This window comes from Cataglyphis hispanica, chromosome 6 (assembly GCF_021464435.1).
Source record: "Cataglyphis hispanica isolate Lineage 1 chromosome 6, ULB_Chis1_1.0, whole genome shotgun sequence".
Lineage (NCBI taxonomy): Eukaryota > Metazoa > Arthropoda > Insecta > Hymenoptera > Formicidae > Cataglyphis > Cataglyphis hispanica.
The window spans coordinates 8,403,865-8,422,093 of record NC_065959.1 but is presented as its reverse complement, the minus strand read 5'-3'; the positions used below and the strand labels follow the sequence as shown (position 1 = coordinate 8,422,093).

The 18,229-nt window shown below is 27.2% G+C and overlaps 2 protein-coding genes across 4 annotated transcripts; both read left to right on the top strand.

Moving 5' to 3' along the window:
• The first annotated feature begins 1,232 nt into the window (after positions 1-1,232).
• LOC126850634 (dimethylaniline monooxygenase [N-oxide-forming] 3-like) lies at positions 1,233-4,192 on the top strand. 2 transcript variants are annotated; one of them, XM_050593824.1, is made up of 7 exons: positions 1,234-1,399; positions 1,505-1,768; positions 2,063-2,204; positions 2,283-2,419; positions 2,502-2,705; positions 2,826-3,114; positions 3,582-4,192. In XM_050593824.1, the coding sequence occupies exons 2-7, from the start codon at positions 1,557-1,559 to the stop codon at positions 3,879-3,881; spliced, it is 1,284 nt and encodes a 427-aa protein (XP_050449781.1). In that variant the 5' UTR covers positions 1,234-1,399; positions 1,505-1,556; the 3' UTR covers positions 3,882-4,192. The 2 variants fall into 2 exon arrangements, with proteins under 2 accessions (XP_050449780.1, XP_050449781.1); XM_050593823.1 differs by having other exon boundaries at positions 1,233-1,768.
• A 2,202-nt stretch (positions 4,193-6,394) lies between these two features.
• LOC126850632 (fatty acyl-CoA reductase 1-like) lies at positions 6,395-12,376 on the top strand. Of its 2 annotated transcripts, none has more exons than XM_050593820.1 (9): positions 6,395-6,702; positions 7,025-7,273; positions 7,597-7,742; positions 7,921-8,030; positions 8,608-8,797; positions 9,233-9,481; positions 10,637-10,813; positions 11,814-11,894; positions 11,998-12,376. In XM_050593820.1, the coding sequence occupies exons 1-9, from the start codon at positions 6,490-6,492 to the stop codon at positions 12,080-12,082; spliced, it is 1,500 nt and encodes a 499-aa protein (XP_050449777.1). In that variant the 5' UTR covers positions 6,395-6,489; the 3' UTR covers positions 12,083-12,376. The 2 variants fall into 2 exon arrangements, with proteins under 2 accessions (XP_050449777.1, XP_050449776.1); XM_050593819.1 differs by having other exon boundaries at positions 8,608-8,800.
• The last annotated feature ends 5,853 nt before the right edge of the window (positions 12,377-18,229 follow it).

Sequence of the window (18,229 nt, the reverse complement as noted above, 5' to 3'; positions counted from 1 at the left end):
ATTGAAAAAAATACATGTTGCGACTAATTTGTTGTTGTTTGTTGAAAATTGTTGTATAATTTGTATTTGAAGTATATGATAATATGTTACACAATGTATTTTTATAATGCATGCATTTTGCATCATTTGCATCGTGGTCCCGCTAGCAACTAGCGGAAATGACGGTAAAATTTTTTAAGAAAAGTCTTTTTCTATATGGAACATTATGTAACGCGTGCGCCTATTAGTATCTATTAATATTCTATTACAAATATGACAATAATTTCTTCTTGCGATATTTGTGAATCTTTTTCATCGCAATTATTTGCATTATACGTTTATATTAAAAACAAATTCCGTATTTTGTTATAAACAAAATTTTCTTCATCAATCCGTCGAATTAAGGCTGAGTTTTCATGCACACCGTGCAAAATTATTATAAATTTGAACTTCAAAATTACGCGGGCAATTAAGAACTAGATACGATTTATCGTGTGCGTCAGATCCCACATACTATTATAAATTATAAATATTATTTACAATAAATTATATCATAAATTATTACAAAAATAAATAAAAGTTGCAGAATTTTTTAATAAATATTTCAAAACTTTGAATTAATATTTTGGGAAACATATAGTCAATACAATTAAACAATATTGAATAATGCAATAGAATCTCTATTCTATATCTCATCATTTTAAATTAGCTGTAGAGTTATATAATAAAGTTGTAGACTTATAAAAAAGGGAACACCTTTTTAGAAATGTGGGATATAAAATTGGATTGCAACATTTTTTTAAAATAAAAAAAATTTCTTTTCCTTCAAAAATATTAAAGTCTTGAGACGCATTAGTCATTTTAACAAATTCTTAGATAACTGATTGCTTTACCGCGCGATTTTATTTGACCTCTCGAGTACGTAGCTGCGATGATAAATTCTTATCGTAAGAAAATCAGTAACATAACAATCGCATGGTATTTGAACGACTATCTATCTACTGCGTTATCAAACCGCGATAGTAAACAAACAATATATGGTTAGAAATCTAAAGAACAACCGCGATATTTTCTCAATCTTTTGTGGTTTTTTTTATTTTTTCCGTTTTGTACGAATTCTCGTAAAATATATAAAAAGGATAAAAGCATTATAAAGAGACGTAGTTTATTATGAATCTTTGCTACTTCAAAAATAATTAATTTTATTAGTACATACAAATTTAAATTAATATTAATTTTGAGATGTATTATTTTTTAAATTAAACGAGCATATTTTAATACTCTTTTTCTCTCTGTTTTATCTATCGACAACCAATCTATGTATTACATAACGCCGCAAAATAATACACAGATTCTCATTGTCAGTGTCGTTTACTCGCTAGAAACGTGCGCTGTATAACCGACGAATCGTGCAGTGAAGGTGTGTCAAATCAAAATCATTTTTATATTTTTTGATATAAGTTCATGTCTACAAATCTTTAAAGAATAACACAGATATCTGTCAAATCTTTCATTCGAAACGTAGAAAAATAAATAATCAAGATTTTCGATTAATCATCAATCTAAAAAACGTACGAATGGCGAATGAAGAAAAAAAAGTCAAGGTATGTGTGATCGGTGCTGGCGCGGCTGGTTTGTGCGCAGTCAGACATTTGGCGGTAAATGCGAAATACGAAACAACAGTCTACGAGCAAACGAATGAAATAGGAGGTACATGGGTTTACAAGGAGCAAGCAGGCTTCGATGAAAATGGCTTGCCAATCCACTCCAGCATGTACCAGAATCTAAGGTTTGTCCTTAATCTCTATAAAAAGATTTTATTACAAAAAATCTTTTTATTGTATAAAAGAATCATTTATATTGTGTAACTTAAATTAGAAATTCTCACATCAATAATTTACTAAATATTTTAAATATAAGCTAACATATTTTATCTCTAAAAATAACTATACAAAATAGAAATAAAAAAAATTTGATATAACAAAATCGAGAAATTATTATTTTTTTTTTTTTATATTCTGATGTGACTCTTTTTTTGATAAATATAGAATGAAATAAAATGTTCTTTTCTTTCTCTTTTTAGAACCAACTTACCTGCAAAGATTATGAATTTTCCGGATTATATTACAATGGATGCGGAAGAACCTTGTTGTGTGAGTCATCAGGAGGTTTTAAAATATTTGAGAGATTATGCCCAGCACTTTGACATATGTCGACATATTCAAGTAATTATATTTTAATATCGAAAATAATGGAAAAAAAATTGGTTGCTTATCTAGAAATTAAATAAATTTTTTTTTTAGTTTAATACAAGAGTTGAACACATTCGACTTGAATTATTCGAACATAATAATAAGGAGAAGTGGTCTGTGCAAGTGAAAAAATTAAAGACAAACGAAACGGAACTCCAGTACTTTGACGCAATTATGATTTGTAACGGGTAAATCAAGTCGCATATTATTGCATGTTTTATTGAGTATGACTTTGTGTCACGAAGCAAATATTTTTTCAATTCTTTCCAGACACTATTTTGATCCTTACATACCGAATATACCCGGTATTGATAGTTTTCCGGGTTTGATATTGCACAGTCATGCATATAGAAAGCCGAATGAGTTTGTCGGAAAAAAGGTGTTAGTGTTGGGTGCAGCTTCATCTGGTATTGATATAGGGATCGAATTATCCGATTACGCTGCTTGCGTGTACTTAAGCCATAATCATGATAGGTGAGCGATTAAAAATATTATTTAAAAATAACTATGATCTTTTAATATCATTCAACTTTAGAATTAGACAGAAAGACAGTTTATAATTTATTTGATATAATTCTCTCTCTTTTCTTGTAGATTAACAAGCCCTTTACCATTGACTATGATACAAGTAGCTGGTGTCCAAAGTATACAAGAAACTACATTCCGTCTCCGAGATGGAACTACTGTCAATGATATTAACATCCTTATTTTTTGTACTGGATACAAATATAGCTTTCCTTTTTTGAACGAGAATTCTGGCATACGAATTGATAATAATTATGTAACGCCGCTTTACAAACATCTCATTAACATTGAGCATCCTTCAATGTGTATTGTCGGTATACCTACGATCGTTGTGCCTTTTCCCATGTTTCATATGCAGGTAAATGATTTATCTAGCGTAAGTACCTAAGATAATACGATGAATAATACCCAGTTCACAATAATGCAACAACATTGCTGCAATATATTTTATATTGCACTATTTGAATCGTACTATTTAACTCGTGTATTTATAATACTTGAACTTGAAGATAATATAAAATAATTTTATATAAAACTTTATAAATTTTTTATATTTTTGTATATAATTATTTACGTGAAAGTATATCATTTTAATAATATTCTTTCATTATCTTTTTTTTTTTTATAAGAGTTCTCGTACGCATATATTTAAAATTATGTTATTTAATTTTGGCTCTAAATTACGATAATACACAATGAATTATAAAAATCAAAATATTTGCAAAAATGCTATTTATTTTATTAATTGTGTTATGATTATTCGATTTCATTAAATTATACATACTTGTACGTGCAATAAATGTTTTCCAAATTTTTATCTTTTAGGTGCAATATTTCTTGGCTTTACTGGAAGGTCGAGCAGCTTTACCCGCAAAATCTGTGATGTTGGAAGATTCAATTTTAAAATCACCAGAAAAAAGACACGCGCATAAATTGATGGATCGCCAATGGGATTACAACGATTCATTGGCGATCGCCGGTGGATTTAATCGGTTACCATTGTTTTATAAACTCGGTTATAAAGCATGGTCAGATCAAAGATCTATGAATCTTTTGCGTTATAAAGATTCCAGATTTGTTATTTCTGAAGATGAACAAAGCGTCGAGTTAATTATACGATTATAATTATTAGAATAAAATCTTGCACAATTCCATTCCATTCGCTTAGTGATAATCACATCAAATTTTATAATATTATAGTGTATTTTAACTAATATACTTTTATTTTATATAATGTGCTGTCTGAAAACACATATATATTAATATACATTTATATTAATAAACTTTTCAAGCATTTATTCAAATTTTATATTTAATTCATTGTCAAAGAAATATGGCATCAATATACATATTAGGCGAATACGCCCCGTAATTTTTTTCATTTTAACTTCTTTCATCTTTTATGTTTTAATTACGTTATAATGTACGTGTAGAAGTATCGCGATATTATAATCATATATTTCATATGTAAAATTGTTTAATAAGAGATTATAAATACGAAAAATTATAACAAAATTAAATATCTAGTTTAAAAATAAAAAAAAAATATTTATTTTTACTTATTTACTTATCTTGCCTTAAATTACTTTCAATTGACCTTAATGTTAACCTTAATTTCTAAGAAGATCAAGGTCATTGATCTTTATCGTATTAGTTGTTTATCAGAAAGTTATTATAAAAAAAGTTACATAAATAAAATATAGATTTTTTTTTAATAGAATAGATGCATGCTTTGCATGAAAAGTTGGAAATCTACATGAAATCATAAATTAGTCAAATCTTCCTATTAACATGTGTAATAATTTGTAAGTAACTATTATAATATTTATAGTTATTTAACTGATTATAAATATCGCATAACTTATAAGTCAAAGAAAAATAAAAGAATATTTAAATTGTACTACAATTTAATCTAAAAATCTGATTCTTAATTCTGAAAAGTAATGAAGATAAAAAATTTTTTGCTTAAATTATTATTTGATTTGATAAGTAAATGACATTTATTACAAGAAAGCATTTTTAATCATTAAATTTCAACGAGATGTTATATTTCTTCAAAATTTTGATTAGAAAATTTATAATAAAGTATATATTTTTATGTACATATAAATAATAGTATAATTTGATGATGTTTTAAAATTTATAGCAGTTTTATACATTACAATTCAAGATATATGATTTAAAATCTTTCCTTGAGACACAATAGAAATGTGTGTTGCATTATTGAAATGTTTTTTGCATTAACGTATTTGCTTTGATCTATTTAAATATTTAAAATGTATATATTCGATAAACTTTGATACTGTCTAATATGCTATTTTAAATTAAAATCTTTCCTTGAAACACAATAGAAGTGCGTGTTGCATTATTGAAATGTTTCCTTCCATTATCATATTTATTTTGATCTATTTAAATATTTAAAATTTATATTTTCGGTAAACTTTAATATCACTTAATAACGCCTAACATGCTAATTTAAATTAAATAAATAATTTTTATTTTTTATTGCATTTTCTATTTTAAATCATATCTACTTTGATCTATTTAAATATTCAAAATATATCCGATAAACTTTGATACTACGTATAAAATACTAATGATCAGACGACTCGTCTAATATGGCTTCAAAATTATTATTTTCCATTTTTTCACCCAAGCAACACTTTCTGACACAACACAGTAACTACTATACTTTTTATCTGTACGCTTTATATATTTATTATATTATTTTTTGTGTATATTTATTTATATATTATTATATTATTTTATTAAAAGAAGTAGAAAATTGAAATACATAAAAGATTATATGTATTGCGCGCGTAATACTTAATCTTTTAATATGTATTGGTATCACTTCTGATATTATAATGAGTCACTCCATTTGGCAAATTGATTTGTGGACGTACCGATAGATGCTTGACGGCTGAAGAACCGATCATGGGAGCGTATTATATCGGCTTAGCATTTCTTAAGTCAAAATCAACAGATGGCTTAATAATAAAAATTATAAATTATAATAATAATAATTAAAATCTTGACTTTAAAACTATGAAAAATATCTGTTCATTGGATATTGATGTAGTTTGTTACAATAATTTGCATAGTTTTATTGCAAATGGATCAAGAAACTTTTTAAAAGTAAAACAAACTCTGTAATTCATCGCTAAGATACAGGTTTATAAAAATGCTTATAGTTTAAATATATCTATATTTATATGCTTATAATTATGATTTATAATTATAATATGCTTATAATTTTAAATAAATAATAAAATTTATTTCTATTTAAATTAACATTTCTGCAAAGAAAATTTTGTTTAGAGGTATCTTTTCATATATTTTTTCATATATAGAGATATATCTTTTCATAGTCATTACATCAAGCCAGCAAGAGTTAAACTTTGGAAAAATTTAAATCAAATATTGTCACACCAAGCGTCTCCAAGTTCAAATATTTGCAAGGCAAATATATATTACATATAAAATAAACTACATATCATTATATTATAGTTCTATTTTATTCTTTCGGTTTTGACGTGCAATATCCGGTTTAGTTATTAATGTAATTCCCCTCATGCATAGTTTTACAATTTATATGTAATCAAAAAGTCTGACTTCTATTTAGTAACGATATTGACTTAAAAGAGACAATAACGTTTTTAAGTACAATTGCATATGTTATTTGTTTATTATTGTTAATACTGTTCTGTTTGTTTAATTTTATATAATAACGATGGATAAGGACACAATTGATGCAGCCAAATCAATTCCGACATTTTACGCTGGACAAAGTATATTTTTGACAGGCGCGACAGGATTTCTGGGTAAAGTACTCATCGAAAAGATACTGAGATGTTGCCCGAATATTGGAGAAATATTTATATTAATGCGCCCAAAAAAAGGACAGAGTCTTAATGAAAGAGTCGAAAAAATGTTAAACTTACCGGTGAGTCAGATATAAAAATGAATATTTCTTGCAGTGCGCGCGCACACATACATAATATTTTGTTAATAATTGTTATATCAATAAAAATAATTTTTTTATAATATTTTATTTTAAAATGTTATTATAATAAAAAATGTATTTTAATTACTTTAAAATTGGAAAACGGGAAGTGGAAATGTATATGATAAAATATCGAAAAACATTAAAAATAATAAGCTGTAGAAAAAGTTAAAAAACGTTTTACAATTTTTGTGTAAAAGTATCTAAACATTATGGCAAATTTTCTTATAAATGCTGTATATATAATATTTTTTTATTTTAGTTATATGACAAATTACGAGAGGAGCAACCTTCAAACATTAGGAAATTAATTGCGATTTCTGGCGATATCAGTCAAGAAAATTTAGGCTTGTCGGCTGTCGATAGACAAATACTGATTGAAAGAGTGACTATAATAATTCATAACGCTGCAAACGTGAAATTTAACGACAGCTTAAAGTACGCCATTCTTACTAATATCAGATCAACAAGAGATATATGTATCTTGGCTGAAAATGTGAAGAATCTAAAAGTAAATCAATACAGATTGATTCTGCATTCGCATATTTATGAAAACTTTTCTATTATATTTTATTATGTAAATTATCTTATACGTGGTTTTATGCGATATAGTAATTATCGTTATATATTTATTTATAGTATTTTTTTTTTTATTAAGTACATCTTTCAAGCTTATGTATATTTTTGATATTTTTAAGAAATGTTTTTTTACATATAAGAGCTGTATTAATTTCTTTAGTAAACATGCCTTATTTGCTTGCTGTAAACTTTTTAATTATAGCATTTTAAATAAAACGGGATAACTTTAATATTAATTGTTTTTACCGGTTAAAGGCCCTAGTATATGTTAGCACTGCATTTGCACATTTGGAAAATCCATTTATAAAAGAAAAGGTGTATCCGCCTGTAACCGATTGGCGAAAATTCATCAAAGTGGCCGAGTCATTGGATGAGCATACCTTGAATGTTTTTGCACATAAGTAAGTGTGACACACATAAATATATCATATGTATAAATTTAAAATATGTATTAATTAAAAAAGAGAGATTATTTCTTTCATATTATTACTTTTTATTTCTTTCACGTTATAATCTTTCATTTTATAATATTACATTTTTTTTTAATTTATTTGCCTTATTACTTGAAATTATGTATAGATGCTTGGATAACAGTCCCAATACATATATATTTTCGAAAAAGTTAGCGGAGAATATAATACAGGAATACTCCGCAGCCTTGCCTTGTGCAATTGTGAGACCATCTATGGGTACGTAGATTTTTTGCTGAATATTAGAGAGATAGAGAAGTTTTTTTTCTCATACTATTTCAGCAAACTGGAAATATGCACTTCTCTTATTTTATAGAGAAAATCTTTTAAAATAAAAATATTTTTATTTGTATATTAGTAAAATACACAAAATGTAAGTGCGCGCGCACTCACGCACGCACACGAATGTAATATACAAATAGAAATAGCGTAGAAAAAAATAAATACATTTAAACTTAAAATCTTGCAAATATTTTTAGATTTATGTTAGCACTTTGATACATCGGTATAAAATGATACAATAAATATTATTTAAACGTACTGTTACTCAAAACAATTTATTTAATTATTTTAGATAACAAAACATTTAAATGTTTAGTTAAACTTGCTTTCTTAATTAAAAATTAAATTAAGCAATAACTAAAATTACGTTTTACGGTTTGCAATTGCCACTATCTTTTTTCATTTTTGTTGGTAATGTACAAAGAGAGAAAAGATATATCGCGCTCTTTATACATTATAGTAGTTATATAATAATTTAATAATAATGAATTAAACTATATATTCCGTTTGTTAGTGGTAGGGTCGCTGAAGGATCCAATTCCAGGATGGATAGACAATTTTAATGGTCCAATAGGACTATTATGTTTTGGTAGCACAGGATTATTACGATTAGTGTATGGTAATAACCATATACCACAAAATAACGTACCAGTAGATACTGTCATCAATACTATAATTCTCGTAATTTGGAAGCTTGGATTGACAACGTAAGATCAACAATTTATATGTATATTAACGCATCTCTAACTGAATTTAAAGTAAATATTATGTCATGCTTATTATTAAATGCTTTATTCAATTTCTTCATTTTTCTTGCATTAGAGTTTGGAGATCTAAAATGTCACATATTTATTCTTAAATTTATATGATTTTTTGGATAAGATTAAAAAAAGTTTAAAATAATTAAACAAACATTTTATATACATTTACATTCTTATTGCTTAATTCAAACGTGTTAAAAAAATTTTTTGGGTTTTATAATAATATATATATATCTTGTGAATTCTTTCAATATTTAATATGTATAATCATATATTTTACATATCTTGTTTAATAGGATATTTTTGAAACTTAACGCAATTTTTATAAAATTATATATTTACTGCATAACATTAATTTATAATATTATTTATTATTAGTTTAACACCAGAGTCCACATGTTTTGTCGTGAATTGTACTTTTCCTGATGAAAACAATATATCATTACAAGAATTGATCACCAGAGGAAGTAAAATCTTACGTGAGATACCCTTCGAAAAATGTTTCTGGACGTTTCATCCTTTTATTATCGAAAGTGTAATAATGCATTATATATTGACAATATTGTTTCATATCATACCAGCTATAATATTAGATTCAGTTTTAAAACTTTCAGGACGTCAACCCATGTAAGTATTAACAAATTAAATGTTTTAAAAATATATAGATTATTTATACAATATTCTTTACATTTTGTATCTCTAAAAAAAATTTGTACTAACTAAGAAGCGTTGCTTCTATGTGTACAGGTTGCTTAAATCTTTTTTCTACAAATGTAATGATATGGAAAAATGCGTCAATTAGGCATAAAAATTATACACTTTGTAAAATATAATTCTTTTATTTTTTTATTATTTTAATATGAAAATTGTAATATCTGATAATGCATAATATGATTGTGTATTTTACTAAGGCATTTATATATACAATATTTTTTAATATACAGGGTGTCCTGAAAATTTTGACACACCCAAAGTGTGAAGGAAAATTGGGTCAAACTGAGTCAAAAAGTCCTATACTATTTTGCAAAATTCGCAATAGTTTTTGCGTTATTAATTAAAATATGTGAGCTAATGAGTGCGTTGGAAAGCGGTAGGCCGGTTTCTTAGCAATGAAGGTATCATCTAAAATCTAAGCAAGAGGTGACAGCGCGACTCCACCTCTTGCTTAGATGCTTTTGTTACTAAGAGACGTACACAAATAATCCGTCGTACATGCCTGCCGATACCGGCCTACCGCTTTTTAACGCGCTCATTAGCTCACATATTTTAATTAATAACGCAAAAACTATTGCGAATTTTGCAAAATGGTACAGAACTTTTCGTCTCAGTTTGGCCCAATCTACCTTCACACTTCGGATGTGTAAAAATTTTTAGGACACCCTGTATATTTATATGTACACAATTTTTACATGAACCCATTACTAGCAAAATAATTTAAAGATAAAATTTTTTTTTGTAGCATAATATGTATCAATAAAGATAACAATTAAAGTAATTAAGAGAGTAAATCAAAAGTTTTACAAAACATATATTTTCTTTTTATTAATTCAGAATATTATTTTGCACGTATTTTTGCAATGTAAAAATTTTATTAAAATAGCTTTTTCTAACATCATAAAATATTACACATTTTTTTAAATATTTTTTTTCACTTGCAGTAGTTTTGAATTTAATTTTCTTCAGATTCTATAATAAGTGAAACTGTATTTGTGTTAACTGTATTAATGTATGTACCATTTGTAATGTAAATTGTCTTATGTAAATATATAATATATAACATAGGATACTGAAACTACAGAGAAAAGCATATGTAGTCAACCGTGTTTTGGGACATTTTGCGTGTAACAAATGGAAGTTTGATGATACAAATAGTAAATATTTAATGTCACTAATACCACCTGATAATCGAGAAATGTTCTCGATCGATCTGTCTGATGTGGATATGACAAAGTATATGAGGTAAATATATACGTATAACTTGATTTTAAATAGAGAAAGAAACTAAAATTAATTCAAGCGCATATTGTTTTTGGGCTTTTATTTTTAATTGAAGATTATATAGTCATAGATATTTACTAGATATTGTTCTCTATTATATTGAGTATCACAATTTTGATAATATTATTTTGAATTTTTGAGCAAATTGCTATTTTGTAAAACGCACGAAAAAATTGAAGTTTGAGAAAATAATTTTTAAAACCTACGAATCCACCGATAATAATAAAAATCTGAATAAAAAAATAATAAATTACACCCACATATCGTTGAATTATATATAATTGAATTATATAACTTGTATACAAATTTATCAATATAATATAAAATTATATTTTTTTATTTATCTTATTTAAATAATGTATGTAGATATTTTGACAATTAATGTACATTTTTTTTCTTATCTTTCAAATTTGAAATTTTTAATATGAAAATTTTTTATGTAAAACATTTATAAAATAATATTCAGAAAAATCGTCAATTTACTTATATTTTTTAATTGATACTATATTGAAATAAAATATTAGATTATGTTAATGTATAAAATACAAGATGTGTTAGTTTATGAAACATTTTAATCTCTTCAATTCTCCTAATCGCACTACGAGAGAAAGAATATACACACACAAATAAAGACCAAAATATATTAAATATTATAACTTACAAGCGGATAGAATATTACCAAAAAAAATATTTATTGCTAATTAAAATATGAAGTAAATTAATCGGTATATAAATAAACATTTTTGAATTTAAAATAATTTATATAAATCAATTTAATATATTGTATAAATGAACAATGAATGTATAGTAATTTAATTAATCATATCGGATTTATATCAGCATCAATAATAAAAGTACAACTTTTAATTGATGAAAATTCTCATAGTTAATTACTGATAGTGATTTTATTATTAATGTTTACAATATTTAAGCTATTAAATATTTGTTTTATTATTTAAAGGATTGGAACAATAGGTGGGAAAAAATATCTTTTGCACGAAGACATGAATCGATTGGATGCAGCTAAAGCACGTCAAAAAAGGTAAGTGTAAAAAAAATAAAACATTGTTTTTTTTTAAATTTAGATATATGAATTGTTTATTTAAAATATATTAATTTATTAAATGTAATAATGTTTATTTTAGAGTATATTTATTCGTTACAACATTTAAAACCATCATTGCTATTGCTATGCTTTGGATGATATATAAATGGATGCTTTTAGAATAAAAATACAAAATAAATATAAATATAAATTTTACAATTTATTAAACATTGTAAAAAGAAAAAAATTACTAATTTATAAAAATATATAGTTATAGAATATAATTACAATATAAGTATAAATTATACAATTTTTTAGCACTTTAAAGAAAGAGAGAGAGAGAGAGAGAGAGAGAGAGACAGACAGACAGACAGACAGAGAGAGAGATTGATTTACAAAAATTAGGCAATTTTTGTAACTCAGTCTCTCTCTCTTTGTCTGTCTGTCTGTCTGTCTCTCTCTCTCTCTCTCTCTTCTTATATAATATTATTTATTATATAATATCTTATATTATATATAAACAAATACAATAATATTATATTTAAACTTTCTTCCTTTCGTTCTTCCTTCTTCTATCCATTCTACATTAAAAAGCTGTGAAAAATACAAATTGATTTCTGGATGTACAAATTTTATTTATTTCATTAAGCTATGTATATATGCAGATAAAATTCGTGTTCGAAAAAGTTCAAATTATAGCGTTTAATATATCTTACTCTTATCACATAATTTAATTATTGAAAATCTTTTGATAAACAACAAACGGTGTCTAAAATTTTTTTGACATCAAAGTCATGATAACATATGCCACCTTGATAACATATGCCAAAGGCAAACTCATTGAGAATCATCCTTTCTTCCTATCTTCCTCTGACCCTAATTCTCTCTTTCTCATCTTTCCTGTTTCTTACCCTCTAACCTTCTCACCCTCTCGTTCTCTCTTACTTTATCTCTCTTACTTTATCTCTCTCTCTCTCTCTCTCTCTCTCTCTCTCTCTGTCTTCTTCTCTTTCTCCCTCTCTCTCTCTCCTTCTCAATCTCCTTTTCTCTCTTTCTCTCTCTCAAAAATTTATAGAATTATAAATTATAAAACTTAAAGAATATGTAAAGCATGTTTCAATGTTCTTTTCTTTTTTAATTTTATACATAAAATTTTTAAACATTCTTATGTATATCCCTTACTTAAAACTTTAAGTAAGTTGATTCGAAAAGATCATTCTAAAAATATAATATAGTATATCAATATATTTTATTCAGAATGTGTTACATGATTATATAGAAAAAGTACATTTCTATTTAAAAAAAAAAACAATATTAATCTTAAAATTTGTGTTAAAAAATTAATTTAGAAAAACCCCCATATCGTGTATTCCGTAAAATCATATAAATGCATATAATTTATTTTTTTTTAAATAAATTATACAACCTTATACAATGTATATAATTTTGTAATACATTCTGAATACAATATATTGATGTATTATATTATATTCTTAGAATGATTTTTTTGGAACTGGAAAAACCCATTTTTAAATAAATGATATAAATATGCTTATAAAAATAAGAAAAAAAATTTTTATTAACTTAGTACCTTACAATTTAAAATAAAAACACAATCTTAATAAAATTAGAATTTTATAAAATTGATTAACAATGACTGCAATTTATATTAAAGACAAGGACATGGTGTCCTACACTATCGATTAGTAGGATTTATATATTTTATAAATATATTCCATATATAATTGTTGCTTTTTTTTTAATGAAGCATGTTATTTTGTAAAGCTGCATGTATTACATTATCTTGCACACATTAGAGTGCATATGCATTAAAAATTTATTTTTTATAAATAAGTGCTATTTGAATATAACAAATTAATTGTAAAGTGATTCAATTATTCAGAAATTAGCTATTAAAAAAAAGTGGATAATTATTTATATTGACGGTCTTATTTTTGAGATATTTAGGAAAAAAGATTATTGAATACAACGTAATTTTTCCATCTTCCCATATAATTTAATAAAACGTATTCTTAGCAGATTTTATTCTTAATTTATCTAAACATGGCATATAAAATGCACGGGATACATCTATGAACAGGCATACGAAGATATAAATAAAGAGACACTATCTATTGAAACAGCTGCAAAAAAAATATGAGTTATATTATGTGTCTTCGGCTATATAGGAATAGATATAAATATAGGAAAAAAAAGTTTACTTTTATTATTGACTCCCTATTACAATCGATCCGGAAGCGGGGAACAATTATAATAGTTTTCTTTGTTTTTATTTTTGATTAAATTTCGATTTTATTTTATTCACAAGGCTTAAATATTAGATATAATTTCGATAAGCTGAAATAAATATGTTAACTTTGACTATCAAAATTTTTTTTTTTTTTAACATCTATAATATCCTTCCGATCATAACTTCTATTTCTGCATTTTCATTTTCAATCACTTTTACACCATATCGCAAATAACAATATTGCTCACGACTGTCACAGAGACATAGGCAGACAGCAGACACGTAGCTAGTTATGTGCTGTCATCAAGAGTATTAATTATTGTAGCAGAAGTGCCGTCGAAGATCTCATACAAAATTTTTTTTTAAATTGGAAAAAGACGTTGTTAAGGTAAGTAGAAGTTTGATTGTTGCATGTTTATACCTTTTTAAGATAAAACTTATTTTTTATATAAAATTATAAATTATTTATTTACAGTGATAAGAAAGTAATCAAAGAGGGGCTTGTAATAAATAATTTTATATATAAAATATATGATTATAATACCGCGATATAATTTGTTCTACATCTACAGTGTGTTTTAATTATTTTTTTGCTTAAACATATTCAAATTTGTATTAATTTTGAACATTTTATCAGTAAATTTTTCATTATTTATCTAAATATAAAATAATTATTTTCTTCAAATTAATATTATATTATTATATAAGTATATAAGTATATATTATACAAGTTTATTAATTTTATTTATTTTTTAATTAGTTAATATTTTTAGGTCAGTAATAATTTTTATGCAAGAAATGTTTTGAAAACGACGTACAAAAAATTGATTTGCGAAACAAAAGAATAACAATTATTTTATTATAATTTACTTAATACTATTTTAATACGTTAAAATCATATCGTTTCTAATCTCTTCTCTCTCACATAAACAACAACAAAAATTAATAATTTTATCTGTAATTATAATAAAAAAATATTACAAATATCGATGATAAATTAATCGCCCATTAAATTAATCAAAATTCGATCTAGAGATGGTCCTCGTACAATGTATATCTCGCCCGGTAACATGTCACTCCGACGCGTTCATTGCTAGGCGTCATCGCGCGGCAAGGAGTCCGCGCGGACCGCAAGATGTCGAGACGCCGCGCAACATAGCAGGAGAGCACGTGTCGCACGTTGGTCGCGCAGCTCCCATCCACGTGCTCGTCTATCCGCGATGACGTATCCGTGGACGCAGGTCGACTGTGGGCGCCCGCGCCTACGACGGGACGTAACGTAGAACGCGGAGGAGTCCGTTGACCTTCGTCGAGGACGTGCCCATGTCCCCAGGCCGGGTCACATTCGAGTCTTGCGTTCGCAGGGGAACATGCACGAGCGCGATCAGACCAGGCACGTGGCGGTCGTCGCGCTCGATAAGCGGCTTCAGCGGCAGGAGAGGAGTGGGCCGGACGCGCACCTTCTCTTTCCACTCGGTCACGCAGTGGCGGCTCTCTTGGATTTTAAAGGCGTTTTCAACAGAAAATTGTGATTTAGAGTTATGATGACAAACGAGTTAATATTATGTATTAAAAAACAATGTAAATTTTATTATTCGAAATTAATTTAAGTTTTAAAATATATATATTAATGTGTTTAAATATTTGAAAATATTTATTAATATGTTTTAGATGAGCTGAAGAAATTTAGATGAGATATTGGTAAAATTTTAAGCAACAAAATTTGATTATTATTAATTTACTATTTTTATATAATTATATAATTATATAAAAATAATTTATACTGAGCATTTTTCTTATTAATTATTTTATTTATTACTTTATTAATTTAGTGACAATTAATTATAATAAAAAGCAAATTATATTATAAAAAAAATAAATAAATTTACCCAATTAAGAGAGATTAAGTTGACACAATTTAAATTTGAAGAAGTATTAATATGTTTTAGATGATAGATTCAGATGGAAAACTTTGGGCAAAACAAAATGTGATTATTATTATTATTATTATTAATTTACCGATGACATATCGAACCGTCTGCACATAATCCGCTACTGCGTTCCCTCCGTTCCCTCATTCACCCTCTCTCGTTCCCCGGCTCTCCTTCTGCTACCCTGTTTCCAAGTATTTGTCAAAGGCGGTACAACGCCGCGGGTAACTCCACCCAGACTTGTGCGCGGTCTCGGCCGCAGACGCGTTCTCCTTAGGTAACCAGGTGCATCGGAATCCGCGTTGCGGATCGCATCGAGCTTCCTCCGGACACTCCTACGTTACGCCTTTTCGAGAAACCCGGGCTCGCCAAGCAAATCCGCGAGCGCAAAGATGCCTCATTTAATCCAACAAGTCGATCGAATGGAGAGAGGCGATGAGATTTGAATTTCAAGAATTGATGAAAATTATAGATATTAGCTCTTATAAAATTAACATCGAAATTGTCGAGATAGATCGTATCCTCTGTGACATTTTCAGTAATCAAGCTTAAAATTGAAATTTTTTTAATGCGGAGTCCGTGCTTTTTAATTTAGAGGGAGCTCAATTTATTTCTCTTAATCTCTCTTTTCATTTTTATCTTACATTATCTTAATGTATATTATCAAAAGACTATTTCTCTTCTTTTGCTCGGTTGTCACATGCCAGTCCGACCGATTTAAGGATGTTTCGTATTACCTATTTTTTGAAATATTAGGAATTTAATTAAAATTCTACAAAATGTTCATACATATGTTGAGAAATTTATTAAAAAATCCTGAGTCGATTCACTGAAGCGATTAAAAGTTATGAGGATTTTAATTTGCAGCAAATTAACCAGTCATCTTATGGAAAACGTGTGACCACGTCGATTCAAATGGCCAAAACAAATGGAAATAATATTCAGAATTTGTTTAAAATTTGCAAAAGTGTAGTTTATATATAGAGAAAATAATAGACAAGTGTTTATACGACCAAACTGGCAATTTATTGTTTGATTGTTCTATCACAATGTTTCGATCATATGATTTTGGTCCTTATCAAGTGAAAGTTGTAATTAAAAAGTAGAAAGAGAAAAATCGAAATGTCAAACTGACATTGTGTCAACCACTATGTTTGGAAAATATTTGTGAAAATATGGCAAAAATATCACACTCAGCTGAGAAGAATGAGGGAGACGGAAATAGTGCGAAGTAGCTGGAACGAATTTATAGCAAATTTGGAGTTATATAAGATATGCAATTGCTGTCCATTTGAAATTGACAGTCTTTTATACAGTTTTAACTTAGGCGTGCTATAATCTAGTAGGCCTCATGTAAAGTGCGCAATCTGACCAAACTATGAAAAATTACAATGTTGCCATATTTCACGCTCCTCAGAGACATGACAAATTATTAAATTTATCAATTAAAAAATAAGTTAAAAATCTTGTATATTTTGTGATTATTAATTGTTTTTATTTTTATTCTGATATCCTGAACGACTCAGTGCGAGTAAATTCTTTTATTTTTATAAATAAAATTTCGTGTTGTGAAGTTGAATTTGACAGATTGTCACTGCTAAAAGTTAATCATGTCTACACTGTAGCTATCATTAAATTATAATATTCCACGCAATTTTTTACACTCAAACTACATAAGACATACATATATTCGTCAATATCGAATTTCAGCTACTTTTTGCTACGATCGTATCTACCATCCTTAAATGACGTGCGATAAATTATATTCCGCGCGACGTGTGGGGAAGATAGATTCCTTTATTCGCGAGAAACTGTCGGAGAGAACGTGTTTTATGCTACCCTGCTACTTCGCAGCTTCGAAGTTGTGCCGACTGCGAATCCCACGACCAGGACACGGTCGACGAAGCTCCATCGACGGCATGCCAGCCTGATCGTCGACGAAATGTATTGTCACTTGATTGTCAATCGGCTTTTTACCGCGAGGCCGTTTATTAACACTGCATTATCCTTATTACAGGCATTGGGTCGTAGAGAAGGGTACGGGTGTTATGTATATAGAGAGATGCCGAGAAAAATAATTATCGAAGCGACGAGCGTTTTCGGGAACCAGATGTTCATTTTCGCGTATTTACAGCATCGCAAAACATCGT